Source organism: Amphibalanus amphitrite, unplaced genomic scaffold (genome assembly GCF_019059575.1).
Source record: "Amphibalanus amphitrite isolate SeventyFive unplaced genomic scaffold, NRLGWU_Aamphi_draft 000255F_arrow, whole genome shotgun sequence".
NCBI classification, from domain to species: domain Eukaryota; kingdom Metazoa; phylum Arthropoda; class Thecostraca; order Balanomorpha; family Balanidae; genus Amphibalanus; species Amphibalanus amphitrite.
The window spans coordinates 449,523-468,300 of NW_024881750.1; the positions used below are offsets into that span (position 1 = coordinate 449,523).

The 18,778-nt window shown below is 47.1% G+C and overlaps 1 protein-coding gene across 1 annotated transcript in view; it reads left to right on the forward strand.

Annotated features, from left to right (window-relative positions):
- Window positions 1-347: 347 nt before the first annotated feature.
- Window positions 348-18,778, forward strand: part of LOC122386558 (antigen WC1.1-like) — a 46,190-nt gene continuing 27,759 nt past the window's right edge. Inside the window, exons 1-2 of the mRNA XM_043375847.1 lie at window positions 348-722; window positions 3,027-3,090. Coding sequence (XP_043231782.1) covers window positions 348-722; window positions 3,027-3,090 — 439 coding nt within the window. The remainder of the gene's footprint in view (window positions 723-3,026; window positions 3,091-18,778) is intronic.

Genomic DNA, 18,778 nt, shown 5'->3' on the forward strand with positions numbered 1-18,778 from the left:
ATGACCTCAGTTTGACCTTAATAACTTCTGACCTAAGGCATTGAAAATTTGGTGGCGCTGCGCGCCGCCGTTTTCTTACTATTCAGGAAAAACCACAGGGGGGGGGGCAAATTGGCCCCCCAGCGGGGCGAGGAATAAGTGCGAGGTAGGCAATAAGTGCAGGGGTCGAGCGTCGTCCTCCTCCTCGCTTGAGGTGCCGACACCTACTGCGTGTGGTGACATGGCCGGTCTTTGGACAGCGGCGGCACCATGCCGACCGGTGCCCGGTAAACAGAAGCGCAGGCCGCGCGCAGACGACCCCGTCCAGGGCGCCAGTCGGCAGCGCAGTGCGGCCCGCGCGGACCACCATGTCGCCGGAGACTGTCCGCCCGCGGCTGCTGGTGGCGGTGCTGGCGCTGGTGCTGGTGCTGCAGGGCGGCCGGTGCGCCGTGGAGCCCCACTCGGCTGCCGGGCTGCACCGGTCCGGCCTGCTGCCGCTGACCCCGCTGCAGACAGTGCCGGCCGGACCGACGCTGGCGCGGCGCGCCCACTGCCTGGCCCGGTGTGTGCGCCGGGACGACTGTGTCAGCTTCAACTACGGCCAGCTGCCGGACGGCACCGCCGGCTGCCAGCTGCTCGGCAAGGCGCTCTGTCAGGCCGGCGGCGGATTCAGCGAGCTACAGAGGGACGCCGGCGTCAACTACTTTGATGTGTATCGCGGCTCGACGGTGGGCGCGGCTGAGGTGAGCACTGCAAGCACTGAGCAGGAGCGGGAAGGGTGACTGGTCACACCAGTAGCAGCACAGCTCACCGGAGGAAACTGTGGGACTGTTCCAGTCGCACTTCCTAACACCTCTAAACTCCTCCAAGACTGCAAGATAGAGGAGGTTAGAGCAGGGCCCTCCTTGACATTGTAGGGGCTAGAGCTGGCACTGAAACAGGGCAGCAATCTTAGAGGAGTTTAGAGGTGTAAGGAAGTGCGACTGGAACAAACCCTATGTCAATCGCGACTGTTTGCTAGATTCACGACCACTTCTGAGTCTCAGTACACTTGTATATCTATGCTAAAACTTGATATATATGATATGATATCATAGATATGATATATCTATGATACACTTGTATATCTATGATATATATATATATATATATATATATATATATATATATATATATGTGATAAAACCTCTATTGGGCAAGCTTCGTGACACGAGAGCCGCTGAGCTCAGCTTGACCTAGGTCAACATGAACACCCTAGGGTGACCTGTCCCAAACAAAAAGCACACCAGTCGACGCGCCCGATCATGACAAACAAGATAGTGACAAAATCGCGAATCAGCAACTATTTTTACGAAATTATTCACCAGAAATCAAACCCCTATTTTGGGTCATTTGAACTGACCTCAGAGGTCCCTGAAGTCGAGGTTTATCGGGTACCAGTCGCTGCATCTCGTATCGGCGCACACGCTCGTGTTTTCCTCGAGTCTCTAGCTAAGTTAAGGCCGCCCCACACTGGAGCTCGCATGCGGGTTGCGAGTCTGCGAATTACGGGTTTGCGGGTATCATACTCAATTACTCATTCATGGAGTGAGAACACTATTTATTCTCTTACACTCACTCCATGAATGCTGTGAAGCTAATCATGTTCAGAAAATCACGCATTAGCTCAATAACAGCACAACGAACCAACAACCGACTACAACAAAACACATCAAACCTCGCAGCCCTCGCAGCGAGGAAGACCGAAAGTTTATTCAAAGTCAAGTTTTGAAATGCGAAGCGAGGTCGCTCGCAAGTCAAAAGCTCGCAGACTCCCTCGCTATATAGTTGGCCGTGTGGATCACTCAACTTAGAATGCATATTCTCTAACTTTGAGGAAACCCGTAAAACCACAAACTTGCAACCCGCATGCGAGGTCCAGTGTGGGGCGGCCCTTAGAAGCAAAACGACGAGGGCGTTTCTGCACTAGCCCCCGCGGTATGTGGAAAACCCATAGGCCGAAGAGGGTTAACACGCGCAGTGGAAGGGTTCTGAGAACTACGCCCAGTAGAAGGGGGAGGAATGTCGACCCCCTCTAAGATCTCAGCTTCAAGGAAGCGATGGGGTTTATTGCATGCTATTGTTATGGCATTTGGTCAATATCTTCAGGTTCAATTGAGGTCAAACTGGATCAAATTTGCCAGATGAGGGTCTATTTTGTGTTTATACGTCTTTACCTCAGTTTCCGGCCCATTTCATTTTTCACTTTACGAAGGTACAGATAATTTTGAGTGCGTAGGCATTTGAGTTTGCATTCATTTGAGTTTTGGGATCATATTTAATCTGTATATTCAGAATATCTATGTAATCCAGCCATAATATGACACAATAATGACAATTATAACTCTTCTCAGAGTAAGATGTCTTCCGGTTGAGGCGAGTTCTCAGAGTAAGATGTCTTCCGGTTGAGGCGAGGAACAGCCGACGCGGGAATCATTTTAGTCACAATTTTGTGTTTACACACTCGCATCTCAAAAAGGTTACCGGGTGATTTTCGTATGTCTTTAACCATAAAATTGTATGTACATTTTAATTTTTATTATTTTTATGATATTTTGAAGCGAATCGATCGTTAGCAGCGATAAGCAGCGCAATGCAAAGACAGAACCCCCGGCGCCGGCAGCGAGAATCGCCCGGCGCCACGCCGCCGTTTCGGTGGAATTTCGACTTTACACTCTTGTGACTAGAACAGTTATTGACGGATTAATACTTGCTTTCACGGCAAAATGCGCAATTCAATTTTAGGCAGGTAATGAAAATTTGACGTTTATACAATGATAACGGCGTGAGATATTTGCGAAAAACAAAAGTGGGTCAAATTCCCCCCCCCCCCCTTCCGCTGCGCGTATTAACCTAGATCATCAGCCGGTTTGGATCAAGGGGATCAAGATACCTATAAGTTTGGATCACCCGGGACCGTGTGTGGCGTAAGCCGTGTGTTGCGGATGACCCAAGGGAGAATCACTACGAACGAAAACTGAGCGTGTGTCGTGTGTCGTGTGTTTCAGATGGCCCAGGCGGCCCTGTGGACAGAGTGTGAGACGACGGGACGCTGTGCGGTACCGCTTTGTCGTGAGTATTCAGTCTTAATGCAATAACATTAATATTTTGTAATTTATTTTTACTATCCGTACATTTTATTTCCATTTTATTGCACAGTAGCATCACCTAAATATACGTAATCATTGCGTAAGTAGACGATACCCACGATTCACTCATGCGGATAATGCCGAGTTGTTGCCGAATGCGATGAGCGAATGGGGCCATTGAAAAACGCAAATGGGGACTGGTGCTTTGTCAGTTATGTCAGTGTTGTGAGCATCAAATCATTTTTACCAGAAGCCCAGGGGTGTAATTTTTCTAAAATGATTGTGGGTGCCCAGCTGTTGGGGCGCGAGGCCGTTTCGGGGCGCAATTGATATTCTTTATGTGGGACCCTAAATAAACACCAAATTTGATAACATTGCTAGCCGAAGGGCGCTTTAAGTGACATGTCTGACTAAGCAAATACACGGTTAAAAGTGTAAAGTGACCGGAAGGGCGTAAAAAACATCCAGTTGGAGGGGCGCCAAATGTAGGGGCGCCAGACGGTTACGAGGGCGCCGTGAGACCATGAAAAGTGCGCCATTCTCCTAGAAGGGCGCCGCACAGTCGAGCGATGCACGGTAGACATGGACATAAGGGCGCGAGACGGTCAGGGGAGCGCCGGTAGACCATGAGAATACCGCGGTGCTGTCAAAAGGGCGCCATTCTCCCAGAAAGGCGCCGAATGATTAAAAACGCTATATTATCCAGGAACGCGAGACGGTCAGGACTAGGAGGACGCCGTTAGAGCATGCGAAGGGCGCCGTGCTCTCGAAAGGACGCTTGTCAAAGACTTGTGGGTGCATTTTCATCACTGTGGGGGCACAATTCAGGATTGTGGGTGCATCTGCCCCCACTAAGAGATATAGAATTACATCCCGGCCAGAAGCCAACGTTACTTACTGACTACCGTACCGACCATTTTTCGTATGCCTATTTTGATATACCTTGAATAAAGACTAAATGAATAATACAATTAACCCGTGCCCCGCTGGGGTCTGCCGATCAACGCGCCCTGCTGGGGGGGGGGGGCAATTTGCCCCCCCCCCCTAAGATCTCGAGAACCACGCTACATAGCGACAAGTGGCAAACGGTGTTGCATAGCCCCATCAGGGAACTACCTTGTGACCCAATTTCGTTGACCTAGGTCAAACCGATGACGTCACAGGTCAGGTCAAATGTCGAATTTTCACCGTTTACAGGCATTTCAAGAAATGCGTTGTAAAATCGAGTAAAATGCATTTAATTGAAAATCATCGATGGGGGAATGTTCACCTAACACATATTGTTCTATTTGAGGTCACTGATACCAGGTCAGGTCACAGAGGTCAGGTCACTGAGGGTCACAATATGAAAATATCATGTGATGCATGTTTTATGATCCATTTTATATGCCAAATACGATTATGTGGGTCAGACAGCCTTTGGGGTCAGTTAAGATTATGTTCCGGTGAAGGTCAGGTCAAGGTCAGGTCAAGGTCAGGTCAAATAAGGTCAAATTTCAAAGTTGATATTTTTGCATAAAATGGGTATCGATTCGCTGCAGCTTGTCACGGGGAGTTCAATGGTGGTTTTTGTTTTGCGCTACGTGGTCTAGAATTGCTAAAAATTGAGTTTAAAATATGACGTCATCAATTTTGAACAGTTTTTTCGCTATAACTTGGCCAAAAAAGGAGGTATTGATCTAAAATTTGGTATGTATATAGAAAAACGCGGGAAATATCACATATATTCCGGTTTTTTCGTAATCCCGAAAATTGTGGATTCTTTTTTAGTTTTTCTTAAAAAAACAATTTTTTGAATTTTTAGGGGTCAAAATCACAAAGTTTTGAAAATCCGAGATCGCAGTGTTGTAGCGCTGTCTTCTGTCTACATGACCATATAAAGGACTTTGAAATTGCTTGGTAACTGTAGCTTTTGTGAGCGTTTCAAGATTTCATGTTTTTTGCTCATTTTTGCTCGAACATGACCTCAGTTTGACCTCAATAACTCCTGACCTAAGGTGACCTAAGACTTGAAATTTGGTGTGAAGGTGTCAAATTGATGCCCGGAAAAGTACCGAAAATTTAGCAGCGGTGCGCGCCGCCGTTTTCTTGCTTTTCAGGAAAAAACACAAGGGGGGGGGCAAATTGCCCCCCCCCCCAGCGGGGCGAGGGTTAAAGGAAATATATACTACTTCTAGCACAGGGTTTTAAAGTGGAAGAGCAGTTTTGTAGCTTGAGCTGGGACTCGTACAAATCAGGAGCTTTTACAGCCCAACGATCACCTTATGGAGGTAAAGAATAAAGATATTCCATTTTTTGTCCGAAAAAGTGCGTCGTGCAGGAATGTGTCACTCGTAGAAGAATGCCAAGAATGCAGCCACCTGTCGCAGAGGCCAAGCTCAGCCAATCAGGATGCAGTTGGTTTTGAACTACGCTATACGATTGTTAATTGAAGGTGTTCCGCCGCTACTGTTCGCGGCAAACACTATTTAGCCTCTAGTGAAGATGGAATTTAGTGCTTCTTATATGACAATATTTTAAACATTCCTTTTGTAAATATTAATTATTTTCTTTTCCGATCATTTTAAGCATAAAAAATCGTCAAACTGTAGCAAAAAAAAAACCTTATTGAGGACAGTAGAAGGTACCTATAACTCCTTTAATGACGCCAAGAGTCTTCAATTAATTTCGCACAACTACCGATTTCAAACGATGTGTAAAAGCAGACATTAGTTCGTACGTACCTAAGTGATGAACCATTCTTCTAGTGGCCAACCTCTTCTAATTTCCAAAGCTATTTATCTGGTGAGTAGGTACCCACATAGGTACCCCTGGACAGTGAACAATGTACAAGTTAGGTACCATTGAATTAATGATCCAATGATGTGACATTTGCCATCTTTCACCCACTGGCGGATTCAAGGGAGAACGTGGGCCAAATGCCCCCTCGGAGCGCCCGAAATCGATTAAAATGTGTCGTGTTTTCTAGAATAGAAAGATAACTTGACAAGTTTCATTAGGGATAGTCTAAACTGCACAACAATGCGTAAGGAACCGAAATCCGAGGAGTTTTTGGAATTTGTAGAAACTTTTTTAGGGATATGCCACCCCCACAGCGTCCGATACCGCCTTTCTGGATCTGCCTATGCTGTCTTCACCCAATGGTCAAGTCGTTTCGTACAGGACTTTTCGAAAAAAAGCAAGAAATCCTTTCATCCCCCTCTGCAAATATACGATATTAGCTCCAATCAGCGCTGTTTAGCAATGACTTCCGGGTTATCAGTGTACTGATTATACACTTGACGTTCTAAAGCCGTGTGGCATGCACTTGCAAAAGTACCCACAGAGCTATAAGGTGGATAAGTTTGCATAACTTGCCAATCAGCGTCCATTAAATCAGCAAGTACCGTCATTTCTTTGGGACATTGAGAACTTTAATGTCCCTCAACCCTGAAACAATGTCGGCATGCTACAAGCCATTTACAGTTGGAATATAAACCTGGCGAGTTTGTTTGGCCACAAATTTCAGACATGATGAAGAAGAAGTCAAACGGTGTGGAATATATGGTATGGGGATAAGCTTGGAAGATAGGAAGAATGAGATAATGTAGGAAGAATAGTGTTTGGAGTGTATACCTAATGACTGACGTTGGCAGACACATTCAATTCAGGATTAACCACTGGCGGATCCAGGGGGCATTTGTGGCGAATGCCCGCGACGCCTCAAATCGATGAAAATGTACCGTTTTTTTCTAGAGTAGAAGGAATATTGAACAACTTTGGTAGGAAAAACTGTTTTAAAATGTACAGCAGTGCTTCTCAAGAGGAAGAATTCCGAGCTTTTTTATCAGCCATTAGGTGAAGCATCTTTGGGGATATTCCCCTTCCCTGCAGCATCCAAGACCGCCTTTGCGGAATTACCCTATGGGATAGACCACATATGCAAAATAGAGCGGTTTGTGTACGCTTAAAAAAAAACAACAATAAAGTCTATTTTTACGGATATATAGAACACATAATTAATTGTGACCTAAATAAAATAATGCTGGAATTTGAGTTCATCAACAATGCTTGTCTAACCGTAGAATGTGTCAGGGGTTGTCGACATGATATCAAAATATGTTATTTCCCCCTCGCCCGGCCAAAGGGTTGATGCAACTCCATAGATATTTTTCGCACATAGCGTAAAAATGAACGCGCATAGCGCTGACAACTGACACGTACGCTGTGAATTTTGAGTCCCAATGACCTCAGGTCAGGTCATCAGGTCACCAAAACCGGTACACTGTCAAAATAGCACTGAAATTTCACTATGTTTCCATGAAACCTAGAGTTTTGCATCGATTTGATTCAAAGTTGCAAAATAGGTATGTTAAGCTTAACCGGGTGTCATAATGACCGGTTTCATGACGCCTACTTAGCTAATACAAATTAAGCATGTTTGGTGAACATTTGGTGCAAATTTGGCAAAATTAGGTTCATAGGTTCATTTAGTAGGTTGTCAGCTTAACCCGCGCCGGTGCTGGTGGCCTGAGTTTTCCGTGTCGTGCTGGGGGGGGGGGGGCGTTTTCACGCCCCCCGTTTAACTCGGCTCCTGGGCCACGTAGCGACACGCGGTAAGCGGCAATCGAAAGAGCGTCAAAAATAATGGCGGAAATACTTCAGTCACGTTTAAGGTCGGGTCAAAGGTCATGTCACCAGAGGTCATCAAAGGTCAAATTTTGTCTATTTTACCAATTTTTGAAACACTCGACGGCTAACATGGGAACCAACAGAGCTACAGCACCGCGGAAAAGCGCATTCGATAGCTCTTTCAAAGGACTTTCCGACTCTTGTTCTATGATTTGACCCCAGGTCAACGGTTTAGCCTCCAAGGGGCAAACACTCTAAAAATAGCCGCTTTCACGAAACAAGCTTTTCGGTACCGTAAACGGGAGTGACATTGCCATGTTTTCAACTTAAGACTCTTGTATTCTTTAAACTTGTTAACTTATTGGGATGACTATGCTTAAAACACGGATGAAGTTTAGCTCTTTGGGTTTTGCTTTTATCATATTTATATCTTGCCGAAAAATATAAATTTTTAAAGAAAATGAGTTGTGGCAAAGTTAAACTGAGAAAGAGGTGACTTTGCCACTATGCCAAATAATGTTTTAAACCCTTGCAATTATTTTTCAAGCATTTTTGTTACATTGTATGGGGAAGGGCAACCATCCTTAATTGTTTAATAGGAAAAATAAAGCAATTCGAGGTTTTTTGCTCCTAAATGAAAAAGGAGAAATACATTACCTTTTATAATAAATTATGGCCGTTTTCACGACGGAATAGCAGGCATCTATTTAGGCCGCGTTCGATGTCTCCTCGGACGAAGAACATTCTACGCAGAATATTCTATTTTGCGTTCGATGAAGCACACAGGCGGACGACGAGACCGGCCATTTTGTGCGCCACTTAACCCTCGCATGTGTAGGGGGGGGGGTCGGATGGACCCCCCCCCATGGTTTTTCGCGAATAACTCGCGTAAAAAGAGGCCGATCGCGACGAAACTTTCAGTACCCTTGCATTGATCAATTTTACACCTACCCTGTAAATTTCATGACCCTGACCCAAATGACCTTTGACCTGTGACCTCTTTTCCGAGACCATGTTTGGCCGGAATCGCGATTTCGCGTATGTCGGCTCGCACTAGCCGCGTGTTTGCAAGCTTTTTGTGGTTTCAAACGTTCAAACATGTGATTTGATGTTACTCCCGTGTGTGTCAAGGTCACCTGAAGGTCAGGTCAGGTTATTGACCTTTGGTGACCTCGGGTGACCTCGGGTCACTTTTTCGAGTTTTACATGTTTCTAGGCTAGTTTTTGGAGCTGAATTCGAATTTAGCAACCATTTGAACATTTACGAAGTAGTTTTGGTGACTTCGTAACATGTTACGAAGCTGTCAGAGGCGGTTGACACGTACTACGATTACCCGTCACGACGCCTACTGGTTGACCTGACCTGACCTGACCCGACCTGGTCTAAATGCTTCAAGACATCATCTGTGATCAAAACTAACACGATATTCGTGATCAGCACCCCGAAAAACCTCTTAGCAGCCACACTTTACGACTTTCTAACAGGTCCCGATTTTCCCGACTTTGGGTCATTGACCTGACCTGGAAGGTCAACCAATGACCTAGGACCTTAAAATTGGGTATCATCGGCTTCCTCTCGTCACGGGCAACACGCTCGTTTTTTCCGCGAAGCTCTAGCTCGATCAGGGGCCAAACGGCAAGGGGGGGTCCAACCGACCCCCCCCCCCCTACACATTAGAAGCTGGCAAACGCCGCACACATGCGAGGGTTAAACAATGTGCGTCAGTTTCGAAAAAGGCCCAAGTTTACGTTTCCATAGAGACCGCGCACAAATGTCAACAACTTCTGCAAACAGCTGCTGCGCCGCTTTTGAAATACGCGCCATCACTGCCACTCTGCCCACCGTAGTACGCTCAAAAGATTCTGCGCGGACGACGAAGATTCTACGTGACGTCACGTAGAATCTTTGCCGTCCGTGCGACATCGAACGCCATTTCGGACCCGGACGGCATAGAATCTTTGCCGTCCGGGAGACATCGAACGCGGGGTTAATCCCCATTTGATCCTTTGGTTCCTCAGGAATTTTAGTAGTTCTTTTTAGTAGGTTCCCCAGCTTTCGAATGAATGGTGCGTTAGTTTGCTATTTTCTATTAAATATCACATCGATTTACTTTATCTAAGGATTTATCACTAATATCAACATAAAGCGTAAGCACAATTATAAAATTATGAAATTATTAAATACTAGTACAATAGTTAAAAAAGATACTGAGTTGCCAGGCTACAAAGAATATATTCATTTATGGCGCACGACAGACATTTAGAAAGCAGCGCCCTGTTTTATTGCACGCTGCTAGCCGCTTCCATTGGGTTTTGCAGGCCGACGTCATTGGTCGTTACACGTATGATGTCACGCGACTTGTGGCCTGTCACGGCTCTTTAATGATCTCCACTAAATGAATGCAACAATGGCCTTTTAAGTTGATCTCTGTGGCCATCTGTCTATGGAGCGACCAATATGAAAGTTGGGTGAATTTACCGGGGTTACATGACTATGAGCAAGCAAATGTGTATCAGGAATGGATTTAGGTGGAGAATTGCGCTGGACCATGAGTGCTCGAACGCTCCCAATTCCACGCCGGTTTGGCTTTGGAGCCGAGACAGACGATGCGGGTCAAGGTCACCGCTGGGGTAACGGTGGATTGGCTGCGCCCGAGCACCCGTAACGCGGCACAATTCTCCATCTATGGATTTTCCTATTCGCTCAGCATTGTGATAGGCGTTCGTAATAGCATTTACTCTGCTCATGTACCTATCCCCGGTTATTTAAAAGAAGCTTTTGTGGGGGAATATCACGGCTTTAGGTACTCGGTGGCCCTATTCACGACTTTCAAAGAATGCTCCGATAACTAAACACCGCACAGACCTACTGCATTAGTGAATCTGACAGAAGGTCTGTGGAATTACATCCCCCCTCACCACACCCCTAAAAACTCATCCAGTGTCCAAAACCACTTTTATCGACTCGCCAAAAAAAAAACAACAAAAAAACACACACACATACACACACAAAGCATGGGGCATGTCAGCTCTCAGTTCATTTATCATTGTCTTTACCATGGTTCAATTGCATTGCGCGATTTAAAGCACGTGAGTGCCTATATAGTATATATGTAGAAAATAATATCTACAGCAAAACATCCAAAATTACAAAGGCTACAATGCTTAAAAAGTAGGTTCATCAAGGAAGCCCATTTTTACTTGCGTTGTGTTGCCAACCATGCGATTCCAACGCGGGCTATTCGCAACGTCTGTTAAGGCACGTTAACAACTGACAAGCCGCCACCGCTGCCACTTATTCATAGATGGCTGATATCGCAGCTTGGGCGTCAGCAGCGCGGCCCACAACGCGTCGGCGCCAGCGCACGCAGCTGTTGGCACTCGGCAGCCGGTGTTGCGACTTAACGGCCGGCCGGCTCCATGAAGGAGAAGCTCTTGGTGAAGCTTTGTGATCGCCTCATAGCCGCCTTGGATGTCATCTTTCTTGGCAGATCCATCCGTTCAGATGGTACGGTGCAGTCTGGATAAAGGACGAAGTCCAACGCCGCTAACCCCGCGACCGCCACCCCACAACGTGGCCGCAGACCGAACGGGCGTGAGGGCCGTAAGGGCCACCCGCCATCCGGTAGGTGGCTGAGCAGCCGGGCGCAGCGGCGCCTGGGCGGCGGCCGCGCTGAGATGAAGTCCCAAACCGCCATGTCGCCATCACCGCCATCACCATTGCTGCAGCTGTTCCCAACCGCCTCAATCGCCGCCGTTTTGCCAGCAGTCGCGCCGCGGAATGGCAGAAGCTCCAGAGTAGCCTCCAGCGCCCCTCTCCGCACGTGTGCAGGTGCACTGCGGCCGCCGGGTCCGACGTCCAGGCAGAACATGATATTTCCATGCTGCTCCGACGGTGGGCTGGTCTTGTTTGGGCGTTCCTCCACTGTAACGTCGGTCACGCCTGCCCCGGCCAGGGCGCAGAGGCCGACGTGTCACCATCCGGTTGCGGTCCTCAGTCGGGTCGCAACGTGTACCTCTTCCGCAGCGTGGAGCGCGCTCCCGCTGGGCAGCGATACAGCCAAAAGTAGCATGCGGGCGGCCAGCGCTGCGCCGGACAGCGGACCCATGCCGGGGGTATGCCGGTCTCGGCCATTAGCGGGGTCGTTGGGGCCGAGGCTGTACATACAGCTGGTGACCGCGTGAGCCGCCAATCGAAGCTCACGGCTTATAAGCTCGACGCGGGCATCACACGCCGTCCCGATGGGAGCTCCACGACGCCGCCGCGAACTCCAGCGCGGCTCGCAGCGCGAAGACCAGTACGGACGGCCGGGGCAAACGGCGTGCGGGAGTCGCAGGCGACGTTCTGCGGACAGAAAGGGTTGGGCATAAGCTGGTCGGCAGGACACTCTTGAGCCGAGCCTTTGATGTAATTACAGATGATCCAGAAGCATGCACAAAAATTCATGACACACTATTCTCATTTATGTATTTGCTACATATGATATGATATACCAGCTCATGATCAGTGACGCATTCTGGGCAATATGTTCTAAAGTGAAGTAACTGAAGTTACAGCTTAAAAGCTTAAAAAAACAGCTTAAAAAACACACACACATTCAGGCACGTACCCAGGATTTCGCCCAGGAGGGGGCCACCTGCTTTCGAAGGGGCCCCCCCACAGTGTATAGGGCCCCCCAGGTTCCCCGGGGGCCCCCGGGAGTCATGAAGAACCTTTCGATGGGGGGGGGCATAGTGGGTCCTGTCTCTCCTGCAGACGTAGGTGAGAAAACGCCACGTGTGTGGGAAAACGCAATTCAGTTCTTTACAACCTAATGTAGCATTTGGTTGTGATTTCTCGCGTTTAACTTCATCAAAGTCAATTAAAACGGTCTCTGTAACGGTCTAAGCCTTGAGAAAATGTGGAAAATTGGAAAGTAAAAATATTTTTGCTTGAGGAGTGTGCATGAAACGCACGGCATTTTATGAGCGAGCGCCTCAATTACTGAACATCCTCCAATTCCGGATATGTAGGTATATAATATAATAGTGGGGAATAAATGTCTCGTTATCGGAATTCCACTATCTGGCAACTAGCCCTATGTAAACGCGGCTATTATATGTTTCACTAGGAAACGAGCGCAATTGTACTTTTAGCCAGAAAATAAATGCTTGGGTAATTCTGGGACACTCTGTATTAATTGGAGGAATAGGACTTAGGAGGAAATGCGATTGCAAATCGACCCACATCCCTGTGTTAGCCAATGACGCCTTTGGGGCCAAGGTTGGGGGGTATTCAGGTTAGCCTTTTTGTTTTTCTGTGATATCTCCGGCACCGTGAAAGATATTGGCTCCTTCAGATGAGTGCCTACTCCAGTCACTACTTATATCCAGTAGGGTAGTGTGGGGTAATTTGAACATATTTTTACGTCTTCTCCGTTGTACCAAATTCCAGTTCAACCCTGGATGAAGAAAAACTGTTTCAGTAGCGCAAGTGTCACTTGCTTTCACCATGCAAGCCTCATTTTTGGACGAGCCGAGCATACCTTGAATAGCATAGCCTCACATCTCCACCAAGTCACGGTGTGTTCAAATTGCCCCACCGTGGGGTAATTTGAACATACTGCCTTTACCTGTCATAAAAACGATAGTCTCGCCAGCACCGATGTTGTTTGACCCATAAACAAATAGGCAGAACAATTCTAAACATACCTTCACTTCATAAGTGTAACTTTATATCTCTTTGTGGGTGCTCAAGCACCCCCAATCCTGAGCTCAGCACCCCCTGCCTCCCTAAAGCACCCTCTGCCTCCTTAACCCTCGCCGGCCGAGGGGGGGGGGGCGGGTGCCGCCCCCCCCATAGGGTTTTTTCGCGATAGCTCCGAGCACGCTGGCGACAGAGAGCTGAAACTTGGCATACCTGACCTTTGATTCAAGCCGGATCTTTTGACACCAACCGCATTTTTGGGTCAGGTCAGGTCACTGACCTATGACGTCATAAGTGAACCTCTGCACGGTCTTCAGATGTCGCAACTTCGCAACGCCCTCACTGCCAGAGGAGAAGTCACAGGGAAATGAAACTTGCAGGATCTAGTATCCATTATGAGTCTCACAACTTGTATATCTCGGATTTTTCCTAAAGGTCATATGAGGTCAGGTCATTTTCGTGACCTCACCATTATAAGTCAATGGGGAAAAATACAAACTGCTATTCTGGCGCCGGGAACGATCTCCAACTATCTCAAGCACACAGAATCGTAGTTTTATGCACTCCTTGCAAGGTTAGATGCGTCACTTTTGCAATGTTGACCTTGCGTGACGTCATTTATGACGTCATCAAGGTCATATTAGTTTTTCGTTAATAACTCTTGATCAAATTGAGCTAGCGAGTCGGGAAAGCCACCAATGGACTCAGGAAGACCTGCCGAATCGAATGATATGCGACATGACCTCTTTCGACCAACTTCGTGACCTGGGGGTGCTGACCTGACCTTGACCTGAGGTCAACACCCCAAGTTGACCTGACCCGGACAAAAAGTATATCATTCGACGCGCCTGAGCAAGGCGAACACGATGCTGCCAAAATCGCGGCTCTGCGGCCGTTTTTTGCGAAGTTATTCACCAAAAACTGAACCGTACCTTGGGGCACTTGACCTGACCTCAGAGGTCACCGGTTGACGTGGGACCTTAAAATCGGGTACCAATCTCTGCGTCTCGTAACGGCGCACACGCTCGTTTTTTCCGCGACGCGCTAGCTCCACCAGGGGCGAAACGGCGAGGGGGGGGTCGTACCCGCCCCCCCCCCTCGGCCGGCGCGTATGTAGAAAACCAATAGGTCCGGCGAGGGTTAAAGCACCCCCAGCCTCCTCAAAACATTCCCAGCTGACTCAAGGCCCTCAATAATCAGTATTTTCTTCTCCTAGTACCGTAGTGAGCTCAGTGAAGCATGCAAATACTATGCTTACTCAATTCAGTGACTAAGATAATATACATTGAATAAATTACTACAAATTAAGATGCATGATATTTGTGTTTACATCCTACATCTGATATTATGGTGCTTGGGACTTAGTAAGATCTCCAATCTAACATAAATGAAGGTTGGCAAACAATGTCAATGGCTGTAAAATTTATCGACATTCACGTTCCTCTGTTTGGGTAAAACATACAAGCATGTATAAGCAGCCGCCAGCCTAACAATATCCAATTTTCTGTAATATTATAAAAGTGTACAACCTGGGTCAATGAATCAAGTGGGACATGATGACAGAGAGATCCCATAGCTACCCAGTGTCCGGGCGTACTGGAAAGCCTCACGCCGGAAGGACATGGAAGGGTGGTAAAAGTCCACCGACGGACCTTGTGCCAAAAATTGATTGCACAACCGAGGAATATGCACAGAAAGACACTTCTTTACGGTGTTCACTCTCCCGAAGGGCACATAAAGCAAGCCCGTGCGGCGGTTACGCCTCCCAGGCTCCCAGGCACATTAACCCTCGCCGGCACAAGCCAATTTGCGTCCTTCGACGGCACAAGGGGGGGGTCGGTACTACCCCCCTCGCGTTTGGCCCCTGATCGAGCTAGAGCTTCGAGGAAAAAACGAGCGTGTTGCCCGTCACGAGAGGAAGCCGATGATATCCAATTTTAAGGTCCTAGATCATCGGCCGACCTTCCAGGTCAGGTCAATGACCCAAAAGTCGGGAAAATCGGGACCTGTTAGAAAGTCGTAAAGTGTGGCTGCTGTGGGGTTTTCTGGGGTGCTGATCACAAATATCGTGTTAGTTTTGATCACAGATGATGTCTTTAAGCATTTAGACCAGGTCGGGTCAGGTCAGGTCAGGTCAACCAGTAGGCGTCGTGACGGGTATTCGTAGTACGTGTCAACCGCCTCTGACAGTTTCGTAACATGTTACGAAGTCACCAAAACTGCTTCGTAAATGTTCAAATGGTTGCTAAATTCGAATTCAGCTTAAAAAAACTAGCCTAGAAACATGTAAAACTCGAAAAAGTGAGCTCGGGTCACCAAAGGTCAATGACCTGACCTGACCATCAGGTGACCTTGACATCCACCATGCATGGGAGCAACATCAGATAGCATGTTTGAACGTACTTTGAAACCACGAAAAGCTTGCAAACGCACGGCTAATGCGAGCCGACATACGCCGAATCGCGATTCCGGCCAAACATGGTCTCGGAAAGTAGGTCACAGGTTAAAGGTCATTTGGGTCAGGGTCATGAAATTTTAAGGATTGGTGTAAAATTGATCAATGCGAGGGTACTTAAAGTTTCGTCGCGATCGGCCGCTTTTTACGCGGGTTATTCGCGAAAAACCGAGGGGGGGGGGCAAGGTTGCATCAACGCGGGTTAACGGCGTTGGCGAGGGTTAAGGCCAAACATCGATACCAGGTATAAGCGCAGTCGGTACGGTGGTGAAGGAGTTGGTACAAGAACATGACATCGGTATGAATGAGGCGGGCTTTGATGGACTCAGTTTTAAAGGTTTGCAGTAGACTACGATAGTCCATAGGACAGCTCCTCTGCGTTTTAGCCCCTAGCCACATGAGAAAACAGTGCTGTAGCCGCTCCAGCCGTACCAGGTGGGACTTGGGCTGCACCGCTCCAAATGACACTTCCGTATTGGAGGACGGACCTAACATGAGCATTGAACGCGCATAGTATCGCCCTGTGCTCGAGACGCGCTGGAGGTGGACAAGCTGGCATCTCCATGCTCCTCATGAGGAGCCCCAGCATCCGGCAGCAAATCTATGACTTTCGTTTATTGAAATCAATGTGCTATTTTTAAATATTTTTAATCAAATTAAATCATTTTTGAGTAAATAAATTAAATATAGCACGGCAAGTAGGTATAGCGTTATTATTTAACCCTCGCCGGCACAGGATGCAACCCCAACTAAGGTTTTTCGCGAATAACTCGCGTAAAAAGCGGCCGATCGCGGCGAAACTTTCAGTACCCTCGCATTGATCAATTTTACACCATAGGTACTCTAAAATTTCATGACCCTGACCCAAATGACCTTTGACCTGTGACCTACTTTCCGAGACCATGCTTGGCCGGAATCGCGATTCGGCGTATGTCGGCTTGCCTTAGCCGCGCTTTTGCAAGTTTTTCGTGGTTTCAAACGTTCAAACATGTGATTTGATGTTGCTCCCATGCATTAGGGTGGATGTCAAGGTCACCTGAAGATCAGGCCAGGTCATTTACCTTTGGTGACCTCGGTTCACTTTTCGAGTTTTACATGTTTTTAGGCTAGTTTTTTCGAGCTGAATTCGAATTTAGCAACCATTTGAACATTTACGAAGTAGTTTTGGTGCCTTCGTAACATGTTTATATACGAAGCTGTCAGAGGCGGTTGACACGTACTACAAATACCCGTCACGGCCCCTACCGGTTGACCTGACCTGACCTGACCCGACCTGGTCTAAATGCTTAAAGACATCCTCTGTGATCAAAACTAACACGATATTCGTGATCAGCACCCCGGAAACCCCATAGCAGCCACACTTTACGACTTTCTAACAGGTCCCGATTTTCCCGACTTTTGGGTCATTGACCTGACCTGGAAGGTCAACCGATGACCTAGGACCTTAAAATTGGGTATCATCGGCTTTCTCTCGTGACGGGCAACACGCTCGTTTTTTCCGCAAAGCTCTAGCTCGATCAGAGGCCAAACGCGAGGGGTGTCTTACCACCCCCCCCCCCTCCCTTGTGCCATCGAAGGACGCAAAATGGCCTGTGCCGGCGAGGTTTAATTTCCAGGGACAAAATGCAATATTTCACGAGAACCATGTCCGGAGAGTAACCATCGAGCCTGTCCTGTCAGGCGTCATGTTGGATAGCCCTCAATATAAGCTCATTCGTGCAGAGCTATGCAGACCAGGCTGCCTAAGCGCGGACCTACCAAAAGTCCGGTAGGGCCTGAATTTAAAATTTTAAACCCAGCGTGTTCTGAAATATGTTCAAAAACTTCCGTGATTATGAATGCATTGGGTGAGCCAAAATTGTTTTTCAGTGGCGCTATCAAAACAAGCTCTCGAATCGATTTAACATCATTTCTTGCATGATGCCTGATACAGTAAAAAAGAACAGCTGAAAAAAGACCTACGAAAAATATGGCATGCCTTTCTGAAAGCTATTGAGCACCCCCAATGATTTTTGGAAAACTACACCCATGCTTCACTTGAAAAATCAACACAACAGCAAAAATAACAGTTGCAGAGTATCAATATCTGCACGCTGCACACCGGTCAGTTGACAGAATTCGCCCCTCTTCAATTAACAGAACGTCTATCATTTTTGTTCGATAAAAACTCTCCCAACCTTACTACATCTGTTAAAGTGGTGCCAATCGAAACCTGGACATTTGGAGTTCTGATTTTGTCCAATGTCCAATTTGGAATTGGTTGGACAAAGGTAGCAGACTGGACAACATTGGACAATGGCTTGCTACACTTCAGCGCTTTTTTAAAGTAATCGTGCATAGCATTGATTGGCGAATGGAAAGCTTGTTAAGCTCTCAATATAATGAACACTTTTCGGCTGGTAAAATTACATGATAAGCAATATAAATGACGGTTTTGAGTGTTGATAGCTGCATAATATTCGGACATATTTGGACAAATAGTTGACTTTAACATTTTTGGACGGAAAATCAACGAAAATGCCGGACATTAGACGGATATTAGACGTAAATTTTCTAAAACTGGCATCACTTATCTGCTACTGCTTTGGTTCGAAAATATTGGCAAAAAAAAAACTGGGAGCGTTGTTTTTTTCGGAGGTATCCCTGTCTTCATTGAAATTCTCACACTATGTTCAAATTACCCCACGCTAAAAGTTATTTTGCCATTTTAAAAAACAGGGTTCAAAAGCAAATTTCTTGGGTTGAAGGCACTGATTAGGTCATTATACAACAAAAGCCGTTGCGTATTAGGCGCTAGCAATGCAAGATTTTGCGCTGCAATGAAGTTGCAATGACGTGTTGTTAGGCGTTTTTCCTTGCGAAATTGATTTTTTACACTGTGCGTCAACATCTTCATTCCCTGAAACTTTAAACCCCGTT